At 38.3% G+C, this 19012-nt stretch overlaps 1 protein-coding gene across 1 annotated transcript in view; it reads left to right on the top strand.

The window, feature by feature from the left end:
* Positions 1–18362, top strand: part of MAN1A2 (mannosidase alpha class 1A member 2) — a 255679-nt gene extending 237317 nt beyond the window's left edge. The window contains exon 13 of the mRNA XM_069090237.1: positions 10509–18362. Coding sequence (XP_068946338.1) covers positions 10509–10641 — 133 coding nt within the window. The 3' untranslated portion in view covers positions 10642–18362. The remainder of the gene's footprint in view (positions 1–10508) is intronic.
* Positions 18363–19012: the final 650 nt, after the last annotated feature.

Here is a 19012-nt window from a genome sequence, read left to right as displayed (position 1 = left end):
TTTTTATAACATTTAGGAGGAAATAATGACGAAGAAGCCCATATCATATAACTATAAAATTCATAAAATATGTGGCAGCTAATCTTCCAACATACATCAAGACAGAAATAGAATTAGAAACACTCTTTAGAAATAATGGCTTAAATGTTTGGAGCAATAGTTAGTACTTCATGACCGGGACTTTCCAACATGGTAAAAATGACAATGATATTTTTAGACGTACTGCTGTAGTGATCAAATTGCCCGAAAAGGGTACTTTATAGAGATACACAAAATAATAATGAAATTCATTTGCAGGAACAGAAAGGTCTAGAACCTTAAGAGAAATAATGGCCAAAAATAGGGTACTGTATTAAACTCCAGAACGTGTTACTTGGAAAATTCCTCCATTCCTTCTCTCCTGAACTCCAGTCTAGCCTCTCCAGCTCCTGTGTGCTCCATAAACAAACATGTCTAAAACAGAACTATTTATCTTTCCTCCAAATCCTCCCCTCTTTCTAATCTCCTTATTACTGTTGAGAGCACCACCATGCTACCAATCATCCAGGCTCACAACCTAGGTGTCATCTTCAACTTCTCATTCTCTCTTGTACCTGCATAAGCCTAGTTTGGGTCTGCGTCAACTCATGTTTGTATGAGGCAGTGGGCTGCTTTTTGGTCCACCTGTCTCAAGTCTCTCACCACTCCAATCCATCCTCTATTCAGCCATCAAAATGATTTCCTCAAAGCTCCAGTCCAACATCACCTCCTAGTGGCTCCTTATCAGCTCCAGAATAAAATGCCAATTCCTCTCTTTGGTATTCAAAGCTCTTCATAACCTAACTCCCTTCTACTTTTCCAATCCTCTTACACCTTACACTCCCCACCATATATTCTTTGATCCAGTGACACTGGCCTCTTGGCTGTTCCACTAACAAAACACTCCATTCTGTTGACTCTGGGTATTTTCTTTGGCTGTCCCTCATGCCTCTCCCTTCTCTCTCCCTTCTCAGCTCTGCCTCCAGGCTTCTCTGGCTTCCTTCGAATTCCAACAGCAGGTTTTCCCCAACCTCTCTTAATTCTGATATCTTCCCTCTGTTAATTCCCACTATGTTTACTTGTTGTCTTCTCTATTAGATTGTGAGCTCCTTGAAAGCAGGAATTGTCTTTCCTTTTTGTATCCCCAATCCACAGCACAATGCCTAGGGCATAGCAGGCACTTAATAAATGTTTAACAACTAATTGACTGCTGTTCTTCACCCCACCCCACTCCTCTTGCCCCTCCATATCCTATCCGTTGGGGAGCCCTGTTGGTTATAGCTGTATAATATCTCAAGTATATACCACTTTCTTCTTTATGACATTGCCACCATCCTAGTATAGACTGTTATGATAGCCTACTGGTTAGTCTTCCCCACTTCAGTTTTCCTGTTAAATTTATCTTACTAAAGTATCACCTTCCCCATTCAGTAAGCTCCAGCACCTTGCTGTTACCTTCGTGGTCAGATTTCATTTTAAAATCTTGTCTAACCTGGCTCTTTGTTACCTTTCCAGAATACTTACACCTCACCCCATTCCACATACTTTAAAATCCAGTGACCCTAGACTTCTTTTTGTTATTGACCTTTAGCATCCATCTCCCTGTTCCAGGTACTTTACACCAGCTATGCCCCACGGCTAGGCACTTTCACTGGCTATGCCCCAGGACTGGAGTTCTCTTCCTCCTCTTTTCCATTTCTTGGCTTCTCATGTTTCCTTTAAGCTCTAGCGGAGATCTCACCTTCTTCCAGCAGTGTTTCCCAGGACTCTGTAGTGCAAGTGTTCTGCTCTAAAATATTATCCGGTTCATCCTGTCTAGATGTTTATCCATAACTGTTTGCATGTTATTTCCTGCATTAGACTGTGAGCCCTTGAGGGCAAAGACATGTTTGCTTTTTCTCCTTTTTTGTGTCCCCAGAGCTTGGCACAGGGCCTGGCTTACAGTAAACACTTTATGAAAGATTGACTTCACTTCTAGGAGTTAGGACACTATGACAAAACTGGAGAGCATGGGCTATGTCTGCCCTGTAACAAAAAGGAAACAAGAGGAATGCATGATTAAATACCAGCATGATGCACCAAGCACAAGTGAAGGCATAAACAGACTCCATAATTCAGAAACAAGGTACACAAAATGCCACTCATTTGGAATAGGCGGTGTCATAACAGATAATTATAAGGAGAGGCTAGAAATTGTTTTTATTTATCTGTTTCATTTGTAAGCATTCCTCTGATTCATTGAAAATATTTATAGCCCTGAGCAGTACTTGCACAGAATAGACATGTAGTTTTAAAAAGTGTAGAACAAAGAAATAAGAGAGAAAATTTAATCCTTTGGAGGATGGTTTTCTTGTATTTTGCATTCATTTCAGTCCAATTCTGTAAACATTTACAAGTGCTTATTATAAGGCACTTTATTATTATATAAGTTACTCTACTAGTCAAAAAGAAAACAATCCTTTGAGGAGTGTGCATTTCTAGCTGGCAAAGTCAGAAATCGAGGCTGTGTCACATGGGCTGAACTTTAAAGGAAGATAAAAAATTTAGAAAGGCAAAAATAAGAAATGAATGTATTCCTTCAATCCATTAACAAACATTAAAGCACCTACCATATATGCCAGACTGTGCACTATGTACTGGACATAGAAAGGAAAAAATGAAATGTGTCCTCTCCTGAAGGATTTTACATTCTAATGCAAATGGAGTGGAATCATATATGTGTGTTTGTAGGTGTGTGCAGAACATGTGCAGAAGGAATGCAGGGTAGTTTCAGAGGGAAGGCCCTTGGAGCTGTGAAGAGCAGCAAAAGGCTTCTGTATGAAGGACATCATTAGTTCTTCTCCCCATTATCTTGTGACTCTTTTTAAGACATAGTCGTTTCATTTGTTAGAATGTAAGGTTCTTGGGGGCTTGAACTGTTTGATTTTTATCTTCATGTTATTCTCATACTCAGCCTGATGCCTGGTACATGTTAGACACTGAATAAAGGCATGAAAGTTGGAAATGATGAGTTGAACTTGTAGTGTAGCTATAATCCAATTCGTGCTAAACATCAAATGTTTGTTGGAACTTGAAAGGTCACATGAGGGGTGGGGGTGGGGTGCTGTTGAATTGTGAAGGAGAATAAGGTGAAATATGGCTAGAAAAGCCAAAATACGGAGAATCTTAAGTTCTAGGTTAAGAGTTTAGAATTCATCCTAGAATTAACAGTGCCACTGAATGTTTTTGAATAGTAAAGTGGAAAGCTTGTTTTGGCATCTCATAACTGGAAAAGAGAGGGATGATGAACTAAAAAGGCTATTAGAATAGTCTGTGTTAGAGGTGATTAGGGCCTGGAGCAGAGGTGGTGGGAAGTGAGAAGAGAAGTAGGAGAATGAGTGCGAGATTATGGTGAAGGGAGATTTTTTGACTGGTTAGTTATAAGGGGAGAGTCAAAAATAGCGCTTAGGTTTTGAACCTCAAGAGCAGGGAGGATGATGCATGATGCTTTCAACAAGAAACAGGCAACTAAGGGGTGCAAGTGCAGATAGCCTCATTGCAGCTTCTGGCACTGTTGGTCAGCTTTCTTCTCCTGGTTCTGCTCCTACCAGTCCGACTGTTCCTTCTCAGTCTCTTTAGCTGGATTTTCATCCATGTAACACCCACTCATCAGGGCTGTTTCTCGTGGCTCTGTGCTTACCCTCTAATACTGTCTTACCCGATCTCATCAGCTTCCAGGGGTTCAATTATCACCTCTCTGCAGATGATTTCCAGATTTATAAAAGCATCTCTAATCTCTGTCTTTAAAGTCCATTTTTGCAAAAACAACAACCTGTTGAACATTTTAAACTGAATTTCTTGTAAATTTCTCAAAGTCAGTATGTCTGAAACAGAACTCATTATCCTTCCCCCCCCCCCCCCCCTGCCAAATCCCCCTCCTCTTCCCAACTTTTCTCTCCCTGTCAAGGTACCACCATCCTTCCAGTCACTGAAGAATGAATCTTTGCCTTCTTTCCCACTTTGTATATATCTAGTCAGGTGCCAAATGTTGTTGTTTTTGTCACTACAACATGCATACATCCCTTTCTTTCCACTAACATAGCCACTACCCTAGCTCATTCCTTTATCAGCTTTTTTTTTTTTTTTTTTTGGACTATTGAAATGGCCTTCCTTTTGGTCTTCCTACCTTGAGGCTTCCTCACTCCAATTCATCTCTGTGTAGCTACCAAAGTGATTTTCCTAAAAATAGGACTGACCATATCACCTCTACACTTTCTCTGTCTCTCTTTCCCCTTGCCTCCTTCCCTCCCTTCCCTTCTGCATCTTTCTGCCTCACTTTCTTCCTCCATGTTACCACTCCTATCTAATATATCTTACCACCTCACTCCTTCCTGCGTTTCCAGACCCTTGCTCAATCACTGCCCTTTATATACTTTGTGGACCAGCTGTGCTGTCCTACTTGGTATTTTGCACATGTGGCATTCAGCCTCCTGTCTTTGTACCTTTGTGCTGACACTTCTCCATAGCTAAAATTCACTCGCTCCTCACCTCTGCATTTTAGAATTTCTGGTTTCCTTCAAGACTCAACCCCAACACCACTTTCTACATGAAAACCACGGCTCCTCCCCCCCAGCATTCCCCTTTCTCTCCAAGCTTTATTGTATTCATTCTGTATATATCTTCCCATGTGTTACCTATCCTGTTAGAATAGAAGTTCCTTGAGCTGAATGCTCCTTTTCTTTTGTCTTTATAGCTCCAGACCTTATCATCTGACACAAGTGCATAATTGATTGATTGAAGTTTGGTTTATGTGGAGCTGACTAGCTTTAGTAGGCTAGTTGAGTGTGTACTTACTCACTACATCTTGTTACATCTCAGTTCACCTTAGAAGTTCAGAATGAAATGCATTAAATCATCTAGAGCCTAGGGATTTTTTTTCCTAATGGTGCAGTCTCCAGGTCAGGAGAAGTGGGGTGGAAGCAGGGTGTATAGCAAGGTGGCCTAGGTGAGCAGCCAAATAGTCTTCTCAGGAAGACTGAATAGATTTGTTGACAGTAACTAACGTAGTCATAGCTTTTAGCATTTTTCTTTAGGAAACGAGCCAGTAGCTGTGGAGGAATTAAAGATGAAAGGCAGGGAATGGGGAAGCAGGAAGGGTTAATCAGTGGGGTAAGGTGTTTTTTGTTTTAATGAGAAGGAATAGGATTGTGGACATAGGTTAAGGCCTTAGCTTTATTCTCTGAAATTAGAACAAGGGAGAAAAAGATGGATAAAAATGTAGACATTTTAAAATATGGGTAATAAATGATATGAAGGATATTATAATCAACATAATTTACATAGGTACTCAGCCCAAATTTGATCATCTTTTTCTATGATATTTAAACAGTAATTTAAATATTCAATTTAAAATATCTCATTTCCTTCTATAGTAGCAAAGGGAGCTACAATAGCAAAGAAATGTTATTTGTGTAGCAATGAAACATAAGGCTATTTTCATCTTTTAATTTGTGTTTTTAAGACACACGACAGCAATCCTGCATTTTCTCCTGCGTGATTTTATTCAAGTTTCTTTTTCCTTTAATTGATTTTTTTCTTCCAAATGCTTTATTAACTTCTGATTTACATCATTCATTTCTGCCAGATTTTGAGTTACAAATTTCTTCCCCATTTTTCCCCTACCCACCGCAACAAAATAGTGGTTCCACAGGATAACCCCTCCTCCAGTCTGCTCTCTCCCATATCTTCTCCTATACCCCCTTTGACTTTTCCAGCAGGGCATGGTGGATCTCTATGCCCCAATGACTGTATATCTTTTTTCCCAATTACATGTAAAATATTATTAATAATAGTATTTATATATTTTTAAACATTTGATTTTAAAACTTTGAATTCTAGATTCATTCCCTTCCTCTCTTGTCACCCACCCTTACTGGGAAGATAAGCAATTTAGTATAGGTTGTACATGTGTAGTTATGCAAAACATTACCATAGTAGATATATTGTAAAAGATTGACTATATTTCCCTCCCTCCTATCCCACCTCCCACTTGTTCTATTCTCTACTTTGATCCTGTCCCTTTTCAAAAGTGGGTGCATCCAACTTCCCCTGCTCCCTAGTCTGCCCTTCCTTTCATCATCCCCCCTCTCATCCCCTTCCCCCCATTCTCTTGTAGGGTGAGATACCCTATTTAGTGTGTATGTCATTCCCTCCATGAGCCAAATTCAGTGAGAATAAGGTTTTGCCTTTTTGCCTTCCTGTTCTTCCCCTCCATTGTCACCATTTTCCCTTGCCTCTATTATATGAGATAGTTTATCCCATTCTGTCTTTCCCCATCTCCTCTCATTATATTCCTCTCTCACCTCTTAATTTCACCTTTTAAGTATCATCCCTTCCTGTTAAATTGGTCCTGTGCCCTCTATCTATATATACCTGTAAACATATATACACACATTTCACATGTTTTCATATGCCCATATACCCTCATCTATATATTCCCTTCAACTATTTTCTTACTGAGAAAAGTTTCATCAGTTAACAATTATTGTTTTTCCATGTAGGAATGTTAATAGTTCAACTTTGATAAGTTCCTTATGATTTCTTTTCCCTGTTTACCTTCTCATGCTTCTCTTGCTTCTTGTATCTGAATGTCAAATTTTCTATTCAATTCTGGTTTTTTCAGCAAGAATGCTTGAAAGTCCTCTATTCCACTGAATGACTATATTTTCCCCTGAAACATGATACTCAGTTTTGCTGGGGAGGTGACTCTTGGTTTTAATCCCAGCTCCTTTGCCCTCCGGAATATCATATTCCAAGCTCTTCGATCCCTCAGTGTAGAAGCTGCCAGATCCTGTGTTATCCTGATTGTGTTTCCACAATATTCAAATTGTTTCTTCCTGGCTGCTTGTAATATTCTCTCCTTGATCTGGGAATTCTGGAACTTGGCTATAATATTCTTAGGAGTTTTCTCTTTGGGATCTTTTTTCAAGAGGTGATCAGTGCATTCTTTCAACCTCTATTTTGCCCACTGGTTCTAAAACATCAGGGTAGTTTTCCTTGAGAATTTCTTGGAGGATGATTTCTAGGTTCTTCCTTTGATCATGGCTTTCAGGTAGTACAATAATTTTTAAATTATCTCTCCTGGATCTATTTTCCAGGTCAGTGGTTTTTCCCACGAGATATTTCATATTGCCTTCTATTCTTTCAATTGTTTGGATCTGGTTAACAGCATCTTGATTTCTCATAAAGTCACTAGCTTCCATTTGCTCCAATCTAATTCTGAAGGAATGATTCTCCTCAGTGAACTTTTGAAATTCTTTTTCCATCTGGCAAATTCGGCTTTTTAAGGCATTCTTACATATAATAGCAAGAAATTTTATTTGTGTAGCAGTGAAACATAAGTCTGTTTACATCTTTTAATTTGTGTTTTTAAGACATACAGCAATCCTGCATTTTCTCCAGCTTGATTTTATTCATGTTTATTTTTCCTTTAATTGATTTTTTAAGTACTTTTGCCTTATGAAGTGAAAAATTTCATTCTGTTTTATTGTTATCAAATAAAAGATTTATCTGAGTTATTCTTGAGAGATAGAGTAAATATGAAAGTGCCATAGGTGTTAATAGAAGAGAAATGAACATGCATGTGTAATGCCATAGTAGCCGCTATGAAATATGCATGAGAATTTCCAGGGTGGATTCTCAAAATATAACAAACTCTCTTCCTCAAAGACAAAACCAAAATATTTGTTTGGAACATGATGTGGATACTAGGAGGTAAGATTCAGCAAGGTTCTCACTAATCCAGGGTGAGCCTTCTTTCTGCTCGGCCTCTCCACACAAGTTCCCCTAGACAGATTTCTCCCTCACTTCCCTCTCTCTCTACTCTCACTCTGCTCTCTCTCTCTCCCCTGTCCCCAAGCTCCTCCTACACACTGAGCTCCATGTGACTCAGGCTTTATGTGTTAGGCCTATTAATGGGTGGGGAAGATCTTCCTATTCTGTTAATATTACAGCATGTGGAACTCAAAGAGTTCATAGTCCTTATAGAATTTTGCATATTTATGACAGTGCAGCAAAAGAAGGAAGAGAAAGCAGGAAGGGGTGTTGTGTGGGAGAAGAAAGGTTCCCCCTGAAGAGGAGCAGCAAAAACCACATTCTTTTCCCTTGGGAATCTCTAGACTATGAAGATAGTGGGAGGGTCTGCTTATCTGCAAAGGATCCCAGCTGCACAAGCATTTTTATTTTTCCCAGTCTGGCACAGACTGGCTGGCACCTGTCTTGCTTCCCAAGAACACACAGGGAATCCAGCTTGGGATTCAAATAACAGATTATGTCAGGGCAGGGAGAAAATGGGCTTCATCCTTGACACATTCAAGGCTTTCTATGTGCTCTCGATCCAGTGTTTCTGGAAAACTCGGCAACTCAAAAAGACAAGTTCAAGGGACTCCTTAACAACCCTTAACAGACTCTATCTGGTTTAGAAATTCTACTACCAAGACTTCAACTTCTGTCTGAAAGCAATTTCACTATGCCCTTTTTTTTTTTTTACTGAAATTTAACTTAAACATCTTATTTTCAGTCATGTTGATTAGCCATCATTTAGGATCAGTAATAATAGTTATTCACAATTACATAATGCATTACAATTTACAAGTGCTTTCCTTATAACAACAATGTGAAGTAGATGAATTTTAGTATTATTACCCAGTTTTACAACCTGAGGGTCAGCAAAGCCAAAGAACTGTCCAGCATGTCCCTGACAGATCATTTTTCCCTCCAAGTTTATCCCTTCTCACAATGTCTTATTTCTAAATTGATATCACTTGCAGCCTTTTGAGGCTTATCCTTTAAAAGCCTAGTTAGCTTTTTTTGCCATGAGTTGCCTTCTCTTTTTCCTCCTCCTTCTCCCCCTCCTCCCCTTCCCTCCCTTTGTTTTAATATTTGTTACTGTCTCATTGGCTTCGATGAGGCATTTTAATGTTCATGGAGTGTGTTGCTTAGGCAAAATTTCGCACCTCTTGGGCCACGCTGTTAATTACCTTTCCAATTCTTTCTTCCATGACTCTTTTTCTTTTTCAGTTATATCTTCTTGTTCTCTCATTTCATTTATAAGTTTTGAATTCTTTATCCTTCCTAGGAATTTTAGTTGAGTTTGTACCCAAACTGTGTTTTTCTTTAAGTCCTTGCTAGTAGATGTTTTGGAGTCATTGTCTTCTGGGTTTGAGTCTTGAGAGTCCCTGTCTCCCTATCACCATAAAAGTTCTTTATGGTAAGGTTCTTTTTTTTTGTTTACGCGTTCTTCCAACCTGCTTTCTGACCTTCGTCCAGATCCCATCAAGTGCTGTGACTTCATGAGTTTACCAAATCACAGCCTCACTATATCTCAGTTTTCTCATAAAATAAGGGAATTAGGTCAGCTGTTCATTGAGGACTCTTCCTGCACTCTATGATCTATCAGAATAATCAAATTTAAAGATAGAATGCAGGTTGTGAGCCTGATGTCTACCTCTTTCTGCAATACCTAGCTCTTCTGTGAAATACAGTTTAGAGATGAGAAAACTGAAACTCAGAGGGTAAATGACTTGCCCATGGTTCCCTGGTAATTAGAATTGGGACTGAAACCCGGACTGCCAGGCTCCAAAACTGTTTACCACCACATCATGCTGACTATCTAACAAGGTTCAATTTGGAATTTGCCAAACACAATTCAAACTTAGTTTATATATCTTTCAGTTTTGACATTTTAAGTTCCTTTAAGTGATATAGTGTAACTTAAAAATATTTATCCTGCAGAGTGATCCCATATCACCACCAAGAAGGCCAGAACCTCTTTGCTTCTTACTTACCTCAGTTTGAGCACTGCTACTAATAGTGGATTTTACCTACCTTGAGACCTTAGAGTATGTAGTCCGTGCCCCTTGAACCTTATTTGGTAGGTAGTTGATCTAAGAACACCAGAAGCCTACTAAATATCGGCAGCTAGGCAGAAGGTTCTATTCAAAACCATATCTATTCTGCCTTTAGAGAACATACTTTGTAATGTTTAATTTCTTTTTGTTATTTTCATTCCTTTTGGGAAATTAATATGAAGTAATCTTCAGTTGTACTATGTGCCACCAAAATGTTATTGCAATTGTATATAATTAAAAAACTAAGAATTAGCCACCCAAACATTGTATATAGTTTAAAAGCAAAAAAATTGCCACCCAAAAATTGCTTTATAATGGCTCTAATTTTAGAATTTTTTATTTCACGTGTATTTTTATTGTATGTGATTCAGATGTGAAAAGAAAATAAACTTTAAAGTTTTCATCTGTTAGTGTCATACTAGAATACATCTCTGTATTGCAGATTTCTTCTGGTAAACTGAGTTCATTTCTATGTTTTGCATATACATTGCTCAGAATACAGTGTTGGTTTTCTCTGTGTTAACATGTGTCATTCACCCTTTCTATTTAATTCTGGTTGATGTGACTCAAACACCACTTTTTTTTTTTCCCTTTCATTTTCAGGTATTTGTATCTGCTCTTCTCCAATGATGACCTTTTACCTTTAGACCACTGGGTGTTTAATACAGAAGCCCACCCTCTGCCTGTGTTACATTTAGCCAACACCACACTTTCAGGAAATCTTGATTTACGGTAAAAGCAGCTCAAGAGGAGAGACTTTGCTCACCTGTGTTTTGTTTACATGAACCAATGCAGAAATTAGGCTGGAGAGGGGGACTCTTGGAAACCTGGGCCTCCAAGTCAGGATGTCAGGGTGAGAAGTGACTACTCCATTCTAAGCTCTTCAACCTATAGATAAATTAACTTTGAAATTATTCCATTTTATACCTGACCAAAATATGCTCCACTGTTTGCAGGACAGAGACCTCATGTGCTTTAAATCCTAATGAAAAGGTCATATGGGGGAAATGCCTATTGGTACTGTGTTCATTAAGAATCCTGGAATAGGGAGAATGGCCTCCTGAGAATGAACAGAATCATGGAGCTCTGCGCTCCAGAGTTACTGATGGTCTCAGCAGCAAATTATGGATTTGTTTTCTTCTGACGTGGAATGGATCCTAAATACTTTGTTTGCTCCCTTCCTCCCCTGCCCCTACACTCTATTTTAATATCGGAAGGAACCATGAAGCAAGAGTATCAGAATGGCACCAGCCGCAGGATTTTAAACTGAAAGAAATACAGCCCTTGTGTCTTTGGAATGACCATGTCCCCATTTGGTGACCAGCCTGGCAGCCATCTCAAGCACCCTATCTGTTTCACTAATACCCCTTGATTGTCAGTTTTTTTTCTGGGACATGGGTTCACCAAGGAAATACTTTTCCCATCTTTGTCTTCATGTGGAATCATCAAATCTGCAGTATTTTTCATATTCACTACTTTTGAGAACCTAGGTTTGGGAATTTTGTGCATGTAGCTCAGTCAAGTATTGGTAGCATGATAAAAAAAAAAAAAGCTCCGTATTTCCTTGAAACCTGTTCTAAGAGAAAGCTTTGTCTTTTTTTTTGGGGGGGGGGGTTTCCTCAAGCAGCAAATCCATCAGGTAAATCTCTTTAGCCTTCATGATAAACTCAGTACAGTCAGTCATTCACCTTTGACCTTTGTGAATTGTTTTGTTCAAAATGTTCTTCCTATAGCTCTGAGTTTCTCTTCATTGCCTTGATGAACTAAATTATTATTACAGCTCAACCAGTTTATTAAAAAGTAAGACACCAAAACTTAATTGATATTCACCCCCACTTCTTAGCCTCTCTCTAATTAGCTAGATGGACTGTCCTACCAGAAATCAATTCAGCCTTCTCTGGAGACATTTATGGGATGCCCAAAAAATTGTCAAAATAGTCTTCAACAATAAAGGTGTGGTATAGATAAGCATATAGCACACTGGATTTGAGATGTATCAGTGGCATCTTCTCCCTTCACTGATGAATGAAAGATTTTGCACTGATATTTATATTGTTAGCCAATTTCATTTGTTTCTGGGAGAGAACATAAATTTTATCCAATGGCATGAAATAATGGAAGATAAAATGTTATCCTGGGATTACATATTTTCTGAATTCGAGTAATTTTATGTCACACTACAGAACATAATTTGTTACCATTTTATTTTACAAACAACTTCCATTAAGCTTTTGAGAGATGAGGTTAGTGTCATTGACATTTTGATATCACCTTTATTAGTAATTAGACAGTTTTTCAAACTATCTGCTCAAACCTATATTGGGATTTAAAACATTTTAATTTTTTTTTCTTTTTAAACCTCCCTATTTAATGTGTGATGACTTTAAGTGGGAAAAAATTAAGAAAATAATATGTATTTCAATTCTGCATTTTAATTCAATCCTGTATGTCTGTCATAGAGTGTCAATCCACAAAATATTGAATATATATTCTGTTAGGCAATTTTTTTTCATTATGCATTTAAGATTATATTGTGAGGAAGGTAATTTAAGCCCTTATTATATAAGAGATAATTTTAGCATACTAAATACTTGGAGATTCTGAAATCTTGCCTCATTTTTTTTTTTTTTTACTACTTGAAAGCCAAGAAATATAATGAAGACCAAGTACTATTAGTGTAATTTAACTATACTTGTTTAAGAGTGATTTTAGAAGAGTATGGGGAAAATACTTGGTTTTCCCAAAAAGTTATTCTTCCTCCTAAACATATGGCAAATACCATATGTAAGTCATGGAATGGATATGAAAATTGGCCTTGCCTAGATCCAAAGTGGATCAGCATATGGGCAGTGACTGGAACCCTCCTCTGTGAAGGAGAGGGAATGTGCTTTTGGGCCTCACCAGGAATTGCTAAGATTACAGAGTGACCCTCCCTGATTCCCTCCACCATCGACCTTCTCAGGCACAGACAGGAGCTTCAGTGATGGTCTCCTTTCCCCATCCCCCACCACCTGGAGGCTGAGCTTAGTGTAAGCATAGGCCACAGAGGCTTGGAAGAATTGGAGTCATATGCATATTTTCATTTTTTCTCTTCTCAGAATACCAAAGGCAATTAAACTCAATTACAAAGTGACTTGCCAGTTTCATGTTTTGCTTTGTTGTGAATTTGAAAATCGTTTTCTTCAAACAAAAGTATCTTCCTCCCAACCTTGGCTTACCAGTGACTTCCCTGCTTTCCTCTTCTATCACCCTCCAGAACTTTTCCTGTGTAGAACTTAATCTCAGAGTAAGTGTCCTAGAATGGTCAGGGCTGTCTGCACTGTGCTGTGCAACCTTGAACAGGTCAACAAACCTCTCTGGGCCTACACTTCTTCCTCATCACATGAGGGGTTTGAGCTTACATGATCTTTGAGTTCTCCTGACTTTAAAATCCTGACCTTTTGTCCTTGATGGGGAAGGATCAGTAGTTCTCCATGTAAACTCCTTAGAACCTAAACGCCTTTCACAGGAGAGGTTGAGCCTTTTCCAGGTCTGTGTGTAACAGACGATGCTATCGGTTGGGGCACAAAACCAAAAAATAACGTGTCGTGAGGGGAACCCATCTGGGCTTGGATCTTTTATTTTTTTTCCAGCCATTTCATTTCATATTTTAAAGTCTTAGCTTTGGATTTAGGTTGAGAAGGGTTTTCTTGGACCCAGCCAATTTGATATCATTAAAACCAGGGAATGCTATTATTCAGTGAGGAATCAAAAATTGAGGCCTGGAGTGCAGTCTGAGGAAACAAAGGGCCATTGCAGGAGGTGCTGTGTCCCCACTGGCCAGTGTGTCACATGCGCCTGTCATCAGATTTGGGGAGTAGATCGTATGACATGGAATGAAACAACTCACAGAATCTCAGAGGTAAAAAGAACCTTAGAGGTCATGCAGTCCAGTCCCTATCTGAAGCATGAGTCATACATGAAGCATAATGTGTGCTGCCCAGAACAGAGGAGAGAGCTTTGGGAGATAGTTGGCTTGACTCATTCTAGTATCTTTTGTTACCTGGTGCTTCACCATGGGCTCAGTATTTTGTAATACAAGATTAATTCACTCCAGTACCCATTGCCAAAGTTTTCTAAAGTTACCCCTTTTAGTCTTGCAATTGTGCTTCTTGCTATGTAATTTCCTTCTTAAACCCGGATTTCTTTAATTGTTCTTCATGGAATGATGCTTTGAATATTCTCTGTGTTGAAGCTATTTCTGTCCTTTTAAATGTTTGTCGACGTAAATAAACATTCCCCATAATTGAGACTTGCAGCTTGGAGAAACAAAAGTTTATAATACATTTTAAGAAAATGAATCAACATTACCATACCCTGGTAATGATTATTATAATTTACTGCTCATACTTAAAAATGTTTTTAAAAAATTTTAGTAATTTTTATTCAGGTCATAGAAGTGACTGAAAAAAATCTTTATCATACTATTCCATGTTAATTACATAACCAGTTTGTGTTTTTAATTTTTTAAAAAAATATTCTGAAAAAAATTTTTTTATAATCATCTATAAATTGACAGTTTAAAGTGGTTCCATTTCTCCTTCCCCCTACCCCCAACAAGTTGAATTCTATCACAACTGAACTGAATATATTTTTCAAATATTTTTAAGCCTCAGCTGGTAGCCAAAGATGTGCTTCATTGACCTGGTTTTAACTAAACTCTCCTAATAATTAAGCATAGCAAAAGGATTTTTCCAGTACTGTCTATATGATAGTTATTTTTTGTAAAGAAGAAATCATAAAAATATAAGCTGTTGTATATTTTTCAATTCAGTTTTTCAAGTCCCTCTTTAGAGTTAATCCATTATGAAATACCAGTCACATGTGACTATAAAGTCTAGGCAGACAATAAGATGCCTATTAAAATATTTCTATAAAAGGCTTTCATTGAAGTCAGTTTGATACAAGGTATGACTTTTGACTGTCTTCTGAGGTGAACAGTCTTTGTCCAAGACTGGTGAAAAAGTTTGTTGGTGAAGCTGGTACTGTTTTTGGCTATAGTGAGACAAGAAATTGTCTCAGAAGGCATTTCCAAAAGACAAGTTTCGGAAATGTGTTCAGCAGTAACTGCATCATTGGAATGAATGAGGGCATCGGCTCCTGAGGTGACTGCTGAAATATCACACACTCCTTTGGGTTTACAGATTAAGGTATGTTTGTTGTTTAATACGATATCAGTTATATTTTTTTGGACTTGCTGAAAGGGGAAAGAATGTCCTTTCTTAGCTTTCTTTATTACAGTTAGATTGCCACATTATTTTCCATTTTCTTTAGAGCAGACCCTGATTTTCTTGAATCCCTATGCTTCCTCCTCGCCTCAAATCTCATGTCATCAAATATGCCTCAGAGGCCTTGAAATTCCTCATATAATCCCCATGTCTCTTTCTGAGTGACATTGTGAATCACAACTTTTGCTTTTTTGCAAAGAATAAGAGGGATTTTACACAGAAAAGATTCATTTTCTCAGTATGATCTTGCCTCTCTTAGATTAAAGGTCCAGGCAAAGGCTAATAACTTGTCCATTACTAATCCTCTGTCTTAGGCATCAGTTTATTTCTTCCCAAGGGTTCCTTTACCCAGATCTGATCATCTTGTGTTCCTTTGGATAAGAAGTTTTTCTAGGTCTCTTCAAATAAGAATAATTTTATTTCTTTTTTCAAATGGTAAATATTCTCTTACTTATGCTTGTGTCTTGGGTGGGAGAGATTTATGAATGAAAATAGTATAGAGAAACCCAAAACCTTATTTAATCTAATAGTTAACTGTTTGCTAATGGAGGGATTAGTAATATAGCACTACTATATAACAACAATATTAACCTATTTCCAATAATACTGTATATTTGGATTCCCATAGAAGGTTGATATAATGGGATGTGATCCATGCTATAATTCTTCTCTATAGAAATACAGTTTAAGCAAGTGAAGCATATTTATCAAAGCAGTCACCAGGCTCCCAGTGGAGATCTGGGAAGTTAAGAAATGGCTACTAGTCTATTTTTAACCGAAGGACAGACACCTTGACTGGGGTGAAGAGAGAATAATATATGATTCTTATTGGGGAAGCTTCACTAGAAATGTCTGTCCTCAAAAAAAAAAATCAAATTACATTAAATACTGTCGAGAATGTTAGCTCTTCAATCCACAATCTCAGATAAGTAATTTTAACCTTTAGGTAACTGTCTTGTACTTCCATTTCCTTTGATTCTTTTGAGCATGGAAATAAAGTGTTTTAAATAAAATTTATAATAAATACTTTAATCTTTAGTTACTCTCCATTTCAGTAGTTCCCAACCGTATCTACTGCAGAATGTACAATCCTCTTCATAAAACAAGCTATACATGACTGACTGCATAGGCATACATGTGTATGTATGTGTGGAGACATAAGTATGTGGGTTTTTTAAGCTAACTGCAGTCTGTGTTTGGCATAATGAACATGGAAGTCTTGGTTTTGATTACACAGACTCCAAGCAGAGTATTTACAGTAACCAAATAGTGAGAGGGAGGCCTTCTGGATAAAGTACATTTTCAAGGTGATTTTCCATTACCTCAGCTCATTCAGATCAGCAGGATGGAGATTATTCTGCTGATCTATAACAAGAGCCAGCTGAAAATTTTTGTTAGAGTAACTGTGACACTTTCATTTGACACCTGTGTTAATCATTGGTTTGCTTAATTTGTGTGTTTATGTGTGTGTGTGTTTAAACAAAGGGATATCTGTGTGTGTGTTTTGTCTGAAGTTGCACTTTGTGTTGTTTTAGAGCAGAATTCGTTAATGTGGTGTGTGACTAGGTGTGGCTGCCGAGCAAACTGAATGTGGGGGTGGGGCCAGCTGCCATCTGCCCCTCCCCCAAAGCATCACTTCCATGGTCATGAAAACAAGATCACATTGCCCTTTTCAGTGTCATGTCATTTTGATGCCACATATCTCAATGCTTCTTGATTAAAACAAAGGCTCTCCAGGTGTCAGAATGCCCTTTATTCTCTGAATTTACCCTCCCCCTGAGAAAGCTCACACTTTCACACTTCCATACCCTGTGCACCACTCTCAGAACCCAAGTATACGGGTCCCAGAGAACCTCTGATCTAAGTGTTACAGAGAAACACATGCCTTGTGGAAGGAAGGAAGAAAGGAGCAAAATTCATGGAAGGGAATGGCATCCATGTTTGTTTTCTGTTGGTTGTTAGCACGTTGATGTTTTGTGAGTTGCAATGGTTGAGTTGGTCCCCATGTCTTTAGCAATAAGCCTGACTTGAAAATTTGCCGAGAAAATGTTTTGTCTTAGATTTACTTAGTGCCCCCTCTGTAGATAACTAACATCCTTCAGAAAGGTCCCCCATTGTCTTTCCTCTCCACCTTCCTCCACTCCCTTCAGCCTTTGCTTGGTTGGTGATCCTCATTATCCAGGTAATGTAGTCAGTCCAAGGAGAGGTCCTGCCACCCTTACCCATCATATCTTCAATATTTAAAATAAATCCATTTTCTAACTTGGTTTGGCTCCAATAATTGCAGCATTCATTTAAAAAATTACAGCCAGATCACCGTATTACTAAGATAGTAATTTTCTATGCACAGGATGTGTTTGAGATAAGTTTTTTTTCAGTATGAGATCTAGTAAATGTTTTGCTGTTTTCTTAAATTCCTTAAGTAAATTTCTGTTTCCAGAGTGAGCAGGTTATCACCATCCCCTTTTTATTAATAAGCTGCTGTTTGGAGTCCTAATGGTCTACCTCTAGTCTCAGCCTGTGGGTGCTTAAACACACACACAATGAATTTTGCAATGAATTTTGGACAGCTCCAAACTCCTCCAGGCCTGGAGCTGTGGAAGAAGCCCCACAGAATCCATCGCAGGGTTACACAGCCCAGAACTTGATGGTGAGAGACCAAGTGCTAAGTCAAGAAAGAATCAGTAATCACAGATCTAAGTGGTTAATACTTGGTTGGTTTCAAAGGGGATCCTTAACTTTAACGACTGCTTGTGAGAGTTGGACTGCCAGTCCACAGTATCAGTAGTAGAATGGCAGCCCTGCTACGTAAACTTCGTTTTTCCCACAAAATATAAATGGGACAGTTGTTGGTCCAAGGAAGAACTTATTACCAATTAAAGCTGTCTGAAATGGAATGGGCCACTTCCTGAGTTCCATAGTCTCCATCACTGGAGGTATTCAGCTTGAGGACAATTTGCCGTGTCTCAAGGATATCAAAGAAGATGTTTATCCATTAGGGCAAGAAATGATGTTCCATGGCTTCCAAGGACCTTTTCCAATTCTAGGATTCTGTGATTCTAACCTAAATGAGATACTCACTGGCTGCTCCAAAACTGGTTTCCAATCATGTCCTCCATATGTAATTTTTACAGATTAAAAGTAATATTGTATATAAAAGAGCAAATAAAGATGTTCTTTAAGTGAAAAAGTTGTTCATCTTTCATTCATATCACAATTATACTTAATAATGATGGCACAGGTTAATAATATAATACCTTTTCCAGTTTGGTGTATGTTTGCTTATCTTCAGTCTCCTGAATTCAGATAAATTTGCCTTCAGTTTTTATTTGTGTCTGATTCTTTGTCATCCTTGGCAGAGATATGATAGGGGTTTGCCATTTCCTTCTCCAACTCATTTTATAGATGAGGAAACAGGCAAACAGGGTTACGAGACTTCCCAGGGTCATACAACTAGTAAGTAATTGAAGGCAGATTTGAACTTGGAATGATGAGTTCCCAACTCCAAGCCTAGCACTCTTATCCATTGTGCTACCTGACTCCCCTCTTTAATTCATCTTTTTGTAATAATTGAAGTTATTAAGAAGAATTGAAAAAGTTCTCTGTGGGGGTAGCCAAATAGTACAGTGAGTAAGAGCACCAGCCCCAGAGTCGTGATGACCTGGGATCAAATCCAGGCTCAGATACTTAGCACCCACCCAGAAACACCTGGCCGTGTAACCTTGAGCAAGTTACTCAACCCTGATTGCTTAAAAAAAAAAAAGTTCTCTATGGCTAGCTGATTTTTAAGATAAAACAACTAGAGACAAATACTCTAGCTTTGGCTTATAGCAACTCATG

This window comes from Petaurus breviceps, unplaced genomic scaffold (genome assembly GCF_028583685.1).
Source record: "Petaurus breviceps papuanus isolate PSGF00001 unplaced genomic scaffold, PetGlider_PUasm1.0 186, whole genome shotgun sequence".
NCBI classification, from domain to species: Eukaryota; Metazoa; Chordata; class Mammalia; order Diprotodontia; family Petauridae; genus Petaurus; species Petaurus breviceps.
This window is presented reverse-complemented; position numbering and strand designations above follow the sequence as displayed.